At 33.4% G+C, this 12,437-nt stretch overlaps 1 protein-coding gene across 1 annotated transcript; it reads left to right on the top strand.

Annotated features, from left to right (window-relative positions):
* The first annotated feature begins 122 nt into the window (after positions 1-122).
* LOC130614582 (transcription initiation factor TFIID subunit 4-like) lies at positions 123-11,605 on the top strand. Its single transcript, XM_057436006.1, has 10 exons — positions 123-1,276; positions 5,636-5,725; positions 6,412-6,836; positions 6,944-6,995; positions 7,280-7,397; positions 8,031-8,161; positions 8,573-8,698; positions 9,309-9,365; positions 9,800-9,985; positions 10,411-11,605. Exons 1-10 carry the CDS (start codon positions 140-142, stop codon positions 10,519-10,521), a joined length of 2,433 nt encoding a protein of 810 aa, XP_057291989.1. The 5' UTR covers positions 123-139; the 3' UTR covers positions 10,522-11,605.
* The last annotated feature ends 832 nt before the right edge of the window (positions 11,606-12,437 follow it).

Raw genomic sequence — 12,437 nt, 5'->3', positions numbered from 1 at the left:
TCTGTATGTACATTGTTTTTTTTTAACAAAAAAGAGTAAAAAAGCTCAAAGGTCAATCCGGAATAATAATTTTTACCCCTAAACTTGCTTATGACGTCACAACCAGAATGCATAGTGGCCGGGGTAGTATATAAGCCTCATGTTCCAGTTCTGCGAAAGTCAAATGGAGTCGTCTTTTCTCGAGGACTTTCTCAAGAGAGAAGTCGATCAAAATCAAGTTAATGCGTTAGTAGGGTCATTTGAAAATCAATTGACCACACCAAGAAATTGTATTGCTCCCGCTAAAAGTGTTACTAGTATAGCGCCAGGTCAAACAACGTCTCTTAGCCAGCTTGTGTCTCAGTCAGTCCCTAGAGCAGGGAGCACACCAGGGAAATCAATACAGAACCTTGTTAATAGAAATGTTTCTGCTATTGTTGGTTCCCAGGTTAATGGAAAAGTTACTTATACAACTGAAATTTCGAAAACACAAAGTAATTCTTCTCCACGAAGTAACATAGTTACAACAGCTCCGAGACCTTCAACGCCTACAAGTAGACAAATCTCTGGTAGCCCGAGAATGATGACTCCTAATCGCCAAGTTTCCAACAGTCCCAGACAAATAATAACACCTAATAGGCCAACTACTGGGTTGTCTATGGCTTCACCTCAGGTGTCTATTGCCCCCAAAATTACAAGTACTGTTCCAATTGCCCCTCGTCTTGGTGCCAATATCATGATTACGCCACGACAAGCCCACTTACTAATGGCACAGCGATTTGGTCATAATGCAGCATTATTACAGAATAATGTCCTTACTGGTATCCCAGGTGGTATTCAAGTCATACCCCGAGTTGCACAACCAGGAGGTGCAACTATTGCAGTGCCACCAGTAATGAATACACAAATACCTCCTGGAATACGAACACTTACAGCACGAACTCCCAATGTTGTGAATATGCTACAAAAGCCTGATATTAGAATGCGCATGAATTCACCATTAGCTGCAACATCACTTACTCAAATAAAGACAAGTAACAGTGTAATACCTGGTCAAATCAATTATAGATTTCGTCAAGTAGGTCCATCACAAGTAAATCCTGCAAATACTACATCTGCGCCTGCTACAATTGTTAATGGTGCTTCACAAGCAAATTCTGCTGCAAATATTACAATGATGAAAGAGTCTGTTAAAAGGTTAAAGGAATTTTTTCAGAACTTGATAAACTTAGCTTGTGGACCAAACCAACCACCAGAAATTGGGAAATTGGTTAAAGAGCTTGTCCATAACTTAATGGTAAGAATTTGTTGTAAGTAAACTAAGCTAGTCACATGCAAATTTATATATTTTTTTACATTTTTATTTATTTGCAGATATAAATAGGGGCAAGGTTTATATAAAGCTTGTAATAACTATTTAAAAATTATTGAAAGTTGCAGACTTTTGTAAATTGTGCACATGGTGACAAGCGTGCACGCAACATGTGGCAAGTATAGTACACCAAGTAATGTGCACACATTCTCCTATAAATAGACAAGTTTAAGGGCATTTAGAAACCAAACAAATTCTTAGTTCCTTTGTCTATGCCATCAATGATAAAACTATTTTATGGCAACGATTTTGACCTACCATTATAAAATCTTAAGTATACGGAGCCTTAAGCCATAATAAATTAAAGTTAAATTGTAGAAGAATGTTAAGTAAAAAACAGTGAGGTCATTTGTTTTAAGCATGAATAATCTGCAAGAGTTAAAAAGAATATATCATACACCATTTGGGGGGACAACAGTATTTAATGTGCTTGTATGTAACTTTGTAGCGTGCATGAAACTTTGTATGGATAAAGAGTTATTTCACAAAGCCCTGATTCGTAAATTAAAAAGTAATTAAAATCATTATAGGCTTAGAGTTTTAATTAATGTAGTCATTAGCCTGTGGAAAAATTAATAGAAATTCATCTTCTCGAAAACGTTTTGCATGCTTATTCGTTCACTTTTTGCATTTTAGAATTTTTGTTCTGGGACCTATTCTACGTTATGCCTACCTTGGCAACACCCCCTTTTTCAATGATTTTTTTGTTGATGTGTTCTGACTTTGAAACATAAACTAAATTTTTGGACAGGGTGGGCATGCCGATGTTGTCAATCATTTTAACAAATAAATTTGTAAAGTGACAAGTCATGGGTATAATACTTAAGCTCTATATATTTTTTATGAAGAAATTGTATGCAATGAAAATTTCTTTAAAAAAACCAAAACTCTGTAACAATTGAAGTACAATGGCAATCACAGTGTTTTTTATTTCAAAGCTAAAAAAAGGGAATGGGACAAACATGACTTTGTCAATATTTCCAACAGTAATCGATACCCTACGTCCCTTTCTATATGGAAACAATAGCAGTTTTTTAGCCATTTTACAAAGTTGGCAAAAAGCAACTTGAAAATTTATGTGAAGTGCTAATTTTGCTGACATGTAGGTTACATAAGCAGGATTTTGAATAACCACCGCTTTTTCAAAATACTCCACTTCCTAAATCCAAAAGTTTGATAAAGATTAACATGTTGGCAACTGACCAAATAATATAAAGTCCAAGTCTGATGTGAACATTGACAAGTCTAAACTTCATCAGTCAAGTATAGAAATAGCCTTATATTGCTTTTGGGATGATCTTTAAAATTAACCACCTTCGCGCAATGTGTTTTGTGGAGTGTTTTAAAGGTACTGTCCGATTAAAAATCAACTAAAATTTTGACAAAAAATTCTTATTTGGAACTAATTTCTATAAAATAATTAAATAATTATTTGTTTTCTTTCCTAACACCAACTGAACAATATCTCATTCTTGTTTACAAAAAAAGCTTCGATTGTTTATATGGATGGCGGATGATAGGCACTAAAGCGAGGCTGAAATAATATGTCGCGTGTGACGTATTTACCTGGAGCGCGCCGAACTGACCAAAATAGATAAAACGTGGGCCAGGGCTGATATTTTATTATATGTTTAAAAATTTTGGTAATTTTACCCCCTGAATTGTGAAAGACCGCTTTTTATGAATTATTCATATGGAAATAAAAAATCGAAGGCGAGAGATGTGTCTAGACCTTAAGGTAAACACACACTGTGCTAATTCTGTACGAACCTAAGTCAGAAGCTTTCGCTAATAACACTTGAAGTTCAATATGACTTTAGCCTTAGGGTTGCATAGTTGTTTCAGCTACTCTAAAGACAACCAATCAATAATTAAAAATTAGTTTCCTCTTCATTAGATGTCCCGCCACAGAGAGATTAGACTCAGATCGCACATTCAGTAAGGTTGAGAGGCAGAATAATGTCGTGGTGCGCTGTTGTGAATTGCACTAACAACAGTCGAAAAAAACAGGATAAAATTTTTTTTTCGCTGCTCAAGGATCCAAAAAAAAATCTTCCGTATAAGGAAAAACCAAAAGTCAGAGAAATATCTGAACGGAGGAAAGAAAAGGATGTTAAGGAGGTGAGTGGGGGCTGGTAACTAGGTGGTCGTTCGAAACTCTCTGTCATGGAGTGCCACCAAAGATGTTCACAGCGTACTCTTCAATAAAACCACCGCTCGGAATTCTTCGTGTTCCGTAATACATTTTTTATCTGAAAAATATTACAATATTACTCAATCACACTCGCATCTAAGAATTACTCATGAAGGAGTAGAAACTTTTATACCATGTAATTGAAAATATTTAATAGAATCCAGTCTTTTTCAGGAGAGGCGTGCGATTGCACGCGCACGCCTTGGCACACGCCTAAATCGTCTCAGGCATGTGATTAATCGCACGCCTGAAAAATAAATATTGAGTTTTCAAAATCAACCTATAAAATCCATTTTGTAGCGTGCGATGGCAGCCCTCGAAATAATTTTTGGACAGTCGTCAGACAAAACGTCCGATAGATTTCCGTATTGGTCGGACACTTTTAGATCTCAGAAATTATTGAATAGTCCTGGTCCTTTTAATCCACGAGCAAGCCTTATCATAGCCAACCTGACCATCCTAGCTAATTTACCGACTCCTGACTTAGTTAAAAGAACTATGTAGACATAAATCTCTTTTGCCTGGCCCCTTCGTCGTTGGTAACCAGGTCTTACACAAGAAATCCAGCCATGCGGTTCTTAACTAATGCGGAGTTGAACGCCGACGGAGCACGGATGAAGCAATTCTGCAAAACTTCACTTACAGGCGGAATAGACATTTTATCATGGATTTAATTGTAGATAATTTCTTCATTTGACAAAATAATTGGAAACCATAGCAGGTCCGAATTTAATGGATTTTTTCTTTATACCTGTAAAACTGAAACCCACGGGCGGTATAAATTTTTTTCTGTAAAAATTTTGTTAAAGTGTAGCTGAACTTTTTGAATGAATTTTGAAGTTTTATTTAAGCCACGTGGATAAAGATTTTTTTTAATTTGAAAACAAAGCATATTTTTGCCTATTTGCTTGTGAAAAATAAACAATAAATATAAAAATGACAGTATAGTCATGCATACTATTTCGGACATGTAGAAAAGGAAGTTAAGATTGAGAGGCGTAACATTCTTTGCACGTACGTTTTACATCGCTCGCGTTACTTGATTTACACGTGCGAATCATTGCACACCTACTCAAATATTCCTGAAAAAGACTGAGAGTCTGTCTCGTGACAGCAAAAACATTCTACACTTCAGAGGGCATCCTCTCACATTTAGGAGTAGGAGCAACAAGGTTTCCAATGTTATGATCGTCTACGTCTTGAAAAGTCGGAACTAGCTCATCATTCGTTGTTCTTTCCGGCTCGAATTGAAATCCTAGAACCTGCGAATTATTTTCATTCATTTCTATCTTCATGAAGAACTTTTTTAAACAAAGGAAAAAAATTATAAATAAACATTTAGTCGTTCGATGCGCAAGTCAGGGGGGGGGTTCGCCTAATAAGAAGCCAGGTAACTACGTCACAAGCAAAAATGTGCTGAATAATGAATTAACCCAGTCCTTTTGCCGCGTTCGAAAGTTTGTGAAGATGGTAGGCTAGTGCAGCAAAATCAAAACAAACAAACGATGGTGCTAAGTATTGGATAAATCTTTGTTGTTTAAGAGAGCAATCTTTGTTATTTTTGATACTTAATAAAACAAAAGAAAAGATATTGTTTTTTAATCAGACAGTACCTTTAAGTTGTAAAATCAAAAAAAAGTTAAAATACGCCATACTATGCCCCTGAATGCGCTATAAATTTAGAGATTTGCTTTTGATGTATACTGAAAGCTTTATATTAGTATTTCTCACAAAATGATCTCTCACCACTCTCGTCCTATAAAACAAGAGGAACATCATCTTAATAAGAAACTTCTTTGTCATATTCTTTCTTTGTGTTACGAAGCTTCTGTTATACAAAATATTTTTACATAAAAATATCAAAATTTATTTTGGAACTAGAATATTTGTTAACTATGAGATGTTAGAACTATTTTTTTTAACAAATACTTTTGGGGATAAGTCATTCGATTATGCCTTGTTAGGCCACCATCTTTCTCTCACAATCCTGTATATCATTAAACAAGCTTTTTTGCACTAGTTTTCTAAGAATAGAAGACAATGGGAAGCCCACTATGTAAATAAAAGAATTTTTTAAATTTGTATTTTAGCAAGGCCGTGTTAGTGAAGAGGAATTTATTGAAAAACTACAAAAAACATTGAAATCTGATCCACAACCAAACCTTGTTCACTTCTTAAAGGTAAGTAAAAGTTTATCTCCTTCAACTCATTACTGTAATTCACCTTTGTATGCAGAAGGAAATAATTGCTGTTGTAAATTCCACACTTGTTAGAACACAGCTTTGTAATTCATGTCAGCAAAATTTTGCTAATTAGATTTTTAATTCAACAAAAAAATGAAGGTTTTTACTTTTAGCGTAATTTGTTTATGAAATGCATGTTTTTATGTTTAGACAGGAAAGTAAAATAGCTCTTTTAAATTTAACTTTGAAAGATTTTGATATCAGAGAAAACTGCTATATATTTATAATGATTAAAAACTATATTAGTTTAAATGCATCAATAAATAAGTGCTAAAAAAACGGCATTTATTTTAAGGCGGTTTATGATGTGTTAAAATGCAAATAATCGTAAATTGTTTTTTATTCAGAGCTTTAATAGTTTGCGTTGCCTTGCTCTAGAAAATTTATTATATGTTATATTTTCCTTTCTTTTTCATGGCTGCAATTGCTGTTATGTACAATATTACCATTGTTACAAAAAGAACTACATGGTTAATGTAGTAACAAGTTAGCCAAATTAATAAAGTCAAAATAGTTTTTTTTCAAAAGTTTTCAATACTTCAAAGTTCCTTCGAGAAAATACTTAAATTATTAACTTATTATTAACTCGTTGTTATTACTAATATTTTTTCTTTACTCTACAGAAAACACTTCCACATTTAAGAGAAACGATAAGAAAACAACAAACACTTCAAATGAACCCAAAAAGTCAGGCTCAACCTGTGTCAATTAGTAACAGGAACCAAGTTCGAGCAACCTTGCCGTCGGTGAATCAGCATCTTCGAACATCTGCAAATAATCTTCCCCATATAACTCCACAACAGTTAATAGCCAATAAGAATCTTTCAGCTCAGGAACAACTTATGCTGCAAAAGCAATTAGCGCAACACGGCAGAATTGTTGTTGCAAGTGCTGGACAAACTACTCCAGGAATGAAAACATTTCTGCCTGGTGCCACGCATAATCAGGCTGCCTCAAGAATGGGAATGAACAAGCAAATACCTGGCATGGCAGCAGCAGGAGCACCTAAAGAAAAACCTCGAAATACGCAATATTCGTCAGCAGTCGGGTAATATAACCTCCCATTTTTAACTTTTGTGGTGCAACACTGATTTTCAATAAATCAAAAATTATTGCCAGTTTTAAATAGTAACATTTCATTGTGTTTTGTTGCAGTGGAGATGAGGATTTTATTGATGTCACTTGTATGGCTGGTGTTAATCTTATGGTAAGTTTTTTTCTTCTTTACTTTTTAGAACTGGTGCAATTTTCACAAATAATTACAGCAATTGAATTTTTTTTTAAATAGAATCAACTATATTAAATAATAACTCTTGTTACTTTGTTTACTGTTTGTCGGCAGTCCAAGCTGTGCAAATCAAAATGACATAGTGTGCACCATTATGTTTCCATTTTCTACTTCATTTCCTTTTACTCTAAATTACAGGTGCAATGTTCCGATTCCAATCATGTTTTTCTGATTATTGTAAGTGTTATAAACATTTTTTCCAGGAAGAAAGTCAAAAGATTTTAGCCACTGGTGCAGATTTTATGTCGTATCAAACAAGAAGTGTTAAAGATAGTCCTATATTGGTGATGGATAAGTTAAAAAAGTTGGTTGAACAGAAAGGTGTGTTTTTCTGCTTACTTGTCTTCTTTTTTTTATTTAGTTCCATTATTTAGCAGCATTTTTAAAACTGACATGTACCTTCTGTAAAAGCTTTTGCAAAACAAATTTTATAAAAGGTTTAATCTTTTTAGTGGGCCTAAATTGATTACCCAAATAATTAAAAAACAAAATAAGTTTATGAACTATATCTAGGGTAATCAAAAAATCAATAAAAGCCACAGTTATTGAACTTATTATTTTCGCTATTTTCACATTTGGCTGAGGCTCTATCTGTAAAGTTGGATCCTGAAGACCCTTTTTTAGATCTTAATTCAATATAAGTACACTATAAATGCTTCTAGCCTTCTTTTTGTTTTCTTTCTCGTAATCATCAATGTTGAAATTTGGTTAAAATCCGTTCAAGACTTACCCATTTTTTTAATTTATAAATCTTGCCCGAAAATTTTTCCGCTGAAATAAAAAATTGTTTCCTAAAGTTTTTCTACCTAAACATTTTCCACCGAAAATTTTAGTTCTTAATGTATCTTACAACATAATTTTTGAAAGATTTTAAATTTAACTTTAGCCATTCTAATAGACGGATATTAGTCATATCTTTGAGACTAAGTGCATCAATTTGCTTTATATTTTTAGCACAAAGTTTTGGTATAAAAGATATCGGCAACAGCGTATTAACTGTAATATCACACGCGACTGAAGAAAGGCTCCGGAATTTGATCGAAAGACTTACAGCATGTAGTTTACATCGCAGTGATCCACACAAAGTATGTTGGTTTATCTTTTTCACATTTAAAAAAGTATGATTGTTCTAAGAGGAAAAGCTGGGGGCTAGAATCATGTAAAATAAACAAGAATGAAATGGAGAAGTGAGGTGGTACTGGTATTGTGTGCATTCTACATACTCTGCAAATTTGTGGATAGTTTTAAATTTAAGGTATTTTAAAGCGTAAGTTTGCAACAACCATTCTAAATTTCATATATAAATAAAGTGGTCTCTCGGCCAATGACTATGAAAGACTAAAATGATCAGCGTAAATAAAGTATTTTTTAAAATATTCTATAAAATATATATCAATAATATAATATAACTTCGAAATTCTGTCCAAACCCTGCATTAAAAAATCTTATTCTCCATTGTCGTTGTTATTGTTTTAATGTATGCTTGATTTTTTAAGGACGACGTTCGCTACGACACAATATCTGACGTGAGAAAACAGTTACGAGTCTTCGAAGAAATCGATGAAGTTGAGCGAAAACATCGAGAAACTAGGGAACGTGAAATGCTAATGCGAGTTGCAAAGGTAGGAGGATTAGTGTATACGACATTGACTGTCCTATTTTTTTTCTTTCTTGTAATTCTCACTTATATTATGTTTTATGTATATTATGTTTTAAACTGAGTGTTACTGATAGTTGTTTTTAGCCTCACAGGGTCTCTGCCGGACCTTGACAACCTTAATTAGCAACCGTTCTCTTAAGAAAAACCTTAAAACCGTGAAATGTGACTGTTTCTAAAAACATTTCTCTCAAGCTTTAGAACATTCCCTCCGAATGAGTTGTTGTGTTTGCAAGTTTTTAATTAATTACCGTTGAACTACCTTTTTGGGTATTCTTGCATTACCTACAGTATACCTAGCTATTTTTTTTTGGTCTGTATGCTTAGAAACCTATTGCGGAGTTAAAGTAAAAATCTTTGAAAAATACCCCCGTAAATCGCATTGGCAGACACCATGGTACGGTATTGCTACAGACAAAACTTAACGTAAAAAAATGGTTTCTTATTCTCTATGAAAAAACGTCCCTATGATCTCCTAAATGATTGGAATTTATTAAAATAAATAATCTTATTGCTATAAAAATCTGGTAAAGCACAAATATACGTATTGTCATCATAGTTGTTGATTTATTTAGAGTCGTTCAAGAACTGAAGATCCGGAGCAGGCTAGACTAAAAGAGAAAGCTAAACAGGTTTGTTTAACTGTACTTCAGTCTAATTTCCGTAAATCAAGCAGCAGCTATATAGACAAGGCAAACTTCCAGTGGATAAGTATTACCGTAGCCCAGGTCATACGCGTTAACATAGTGTAGGCATATTTTAGGCTAATTTTATGGTTTATAGGCATTAATTGTAGCCCAGGCTAACTAACTATCAGTATCCTGAAGTCAATCCTAGTATGTTATTTTAATAAAAAGGAGCATTTATTAGGCCGTATAAGTTAACGGGTTTGTCTTCACAACAAGTGTACTTGAGTATGATTTTGCTGATGCTTATAACTTGCTTATTTATTTATTTATGATATTGCATGTAGTGTTTTCCGTAACAACTCTCTAATCTATAAAAACTATTTAAGAAACGTAGCTCTATGGTTAATTATTTTTCAGTTTTGTCTTTTGTTTCATAGATGCAAATGGAAGAGGAAGAAATTAATCGTAAACGTGCCGCAAATCGAACGGCCCTTGAAGCAATTGGTGGTCCTAAAAAGAAACGTAAACTGGACGAGGCGCTAGAATCGCTACAAAATGACAAAACACCAGTGAATAATTCTGCGACGCCGACATCTACCGCAAACACTACACCAACAACGCAGGTATGTATTTTATTTTTTCAACGTGGAACGTTCAACTCTAAAGTTTATAAGGGAAATGTGCTCTTCCTTTTTCGTATATATGATTTCTACGAACCAAGAAAGAATTCAAGCGAAATGATGATTAAAACAACAACCTACAATATTTATTCTTTTTGTAGTTTTGTGCTGTGTTTTTTCGTTTTGTGTAATTTTTTAAGCAGATTTTGACGCAGATTTCCACAACTGTTAAAATATCCGCAGAAATTATGTTTTAACATTTGTATGTTTTTCCTGATGGTGGTAAAAGCACACACCAGTGTATCATTAAAGTATTGCGTGATGCATAATTTTAATGCGTGTTGATAGGTTGATATGTTGTTTGTTTGTTTGTTTGTTTGTTTGTTTGTTTGTTTGTTCACCTTTCTCTGTATGGTTTGTTTTTCTAGAATGTTCGAACCCGTCAACATCGCATTACAACAAAGGACTTGACATTCGTTTTAGAATCTGAGAGAGACACTTGTAAATCTTTAGTTTTGTATCGTTCTTATACTAGGTGACAGTATATTTTTTAATTTTTTTATCAATGTTATGATTGGAATGCAAATTTGTATATTTCGTTATTCAAACTTTTTTTGAAACTCGAACTCGAATGCAGCTTTTATTACTTCGTGCCTTTTCATCCTTTTATTTTTTCATTGCTTTGGAATGTGAAAGGAAACAAAGACTTTTACGCTGTTAGAGGGAAAGCATCAGCTTATCTTTCTCTGGTAAAAAAGTATAAAAGAAAGAGAAAAGTGATAAAGAGCATATATTAGTGTTTTGGTATTTTATTTTTCGTGCAAATATGATTGCTTGAGGGAATTTTCATCAAGTTAAAGGCATTTTTCCATCAACCAAAATAAGACCGTTTTAACGTTACGTGATTAGTTGGTTTATTAAGTCTTCTTTTTGCCAGTAAAATTGTCGGTGAAACGATTTTACTACATGTGATGTAAAAACGTTTCTGAATAGGAAACAAAGTGGTTTTCTCTTAACACAATTCTACTGTTGTAATAGATAGCGTTTTTCACTAACGGCCATGGAAGTGCAAAATTTATATTGCAGATAAATATTTCAAAAAAAAAAAAAAAAAATTCACTGACGTTGCTTCTCTATTTTCTTCTATTTTACTATAAAAAAACTTTTTTTGGCCAGAACGCTAAAAACGTATTGAGTCGATACTTTTCAAAATCTTACATAATATATATATTTTATCTTAAACTCGTAAACTTTTTCCTGTCTGTATTAATAACGTTAAAAAAAGGCAAACCAATGTATTCAGGGTACGCTGACGAAATTTTGTGACCTACGAGAAAAAAGCATTCATTTCGTTCTTACGAGAACATCAGTTTAAAGGCGGAAGATTAATAAGAAACTTGTAAACTTATCGCTTATGGGAATTTTAAAAATTCTTCTTTCTATTAAATTTCCTTTAAAGCTTTCTTGTAGCATGAATGTTATGTTTTAATTTTGGGCGTGGCTTTTTCCGGTCGCATCTTGTGTATCAAACATCAAAATATGATGCATACAATATATATTATTTTCTTGTATACATTTTGTGAAATTTTGGAAAATGTGGTGATAAACAATGCAATTTCTTACTGTTTGGTATATTTGTTTTCCCTATTTGTTGATTCATACTTGTGTTTACCTGTTAAATAAGAATCATGGGAGAAAGTCATTTTTTTAAGGGTTAGAACACGATTAGTAAGGTCAATTCCCGCAATTTCCGAAGAATGGCGTGTAATAAACGAATCACGCAGAAGGTCAAGGTGCATGAAATTATACACACTTTAGAACCAAACAGACGTGAAGACAACCTGTTTATGAAGTTTATTTTTTTTAAATGAGTTTGCTACTTTTTTTATTTTCTAAAAAAAGAAAAATTTTCCTGTTATATTTTTTTGGCGCTAAAATAACCTACGGTTTTGTAACTGTCAAATCCGTTTTTCCCGATTCTCACGATTTCAATCTTATATGTGTATATCGCTTTTTTCGGGATTTTGCGGACACAAAATCAAAATAGAACGAAAAATTATTGCTCATCACGTTCTCAGCGCGATTTATAGGTAATAGTATTTTCCTGACTTTAACATTGATGATAAAAAAAATACATCAGCGAAAAATTCATTACGCTTATCTATTCCCTTAATAATTTGACGTCATAACTACAACAACAACAACATCAAAAGTTATGGACAGCAAACACTTTATGTTCCTCCCCCCATACATTTAAGCCCCGAAAAGCCCATACTAAATAAGGTTAAGACGTATTTTGAAATAATATGTAAAGTTGATTGATACGTTCTTGCTTCTTTCCCTGTGATGCTTCAATCTGCGTACGCAAGCCGTTTCGTTATTTCAAACAACAACATGAACCATTACCTCTATGTTTTTTTTATGCTAAGAAGAGCACAATCTTTCGCAAATGGAA

Source organism: Hydractinia symbiolongicarpus, chromosome 11 (genome assembly GCF_029227915.1).
Source record: "Hydractinia symbiolongicarpus strain clone_291-10 chromosome 11, HSymV2.1, whole genome shotgun sequence".
Lineage (NCBI taxonomy): Eukaryota > Metazoa > Cnidaria > Hydrozoa > Anthoathecata > Hydractiniidae > Hydractinia > Hydractinia symbiolongicarpus.
The sequence above is the reverse complement of the archived record's forward strand: the minus strand, read 5'-3'. Positions and strand labels throughout refer to the sequence as shown.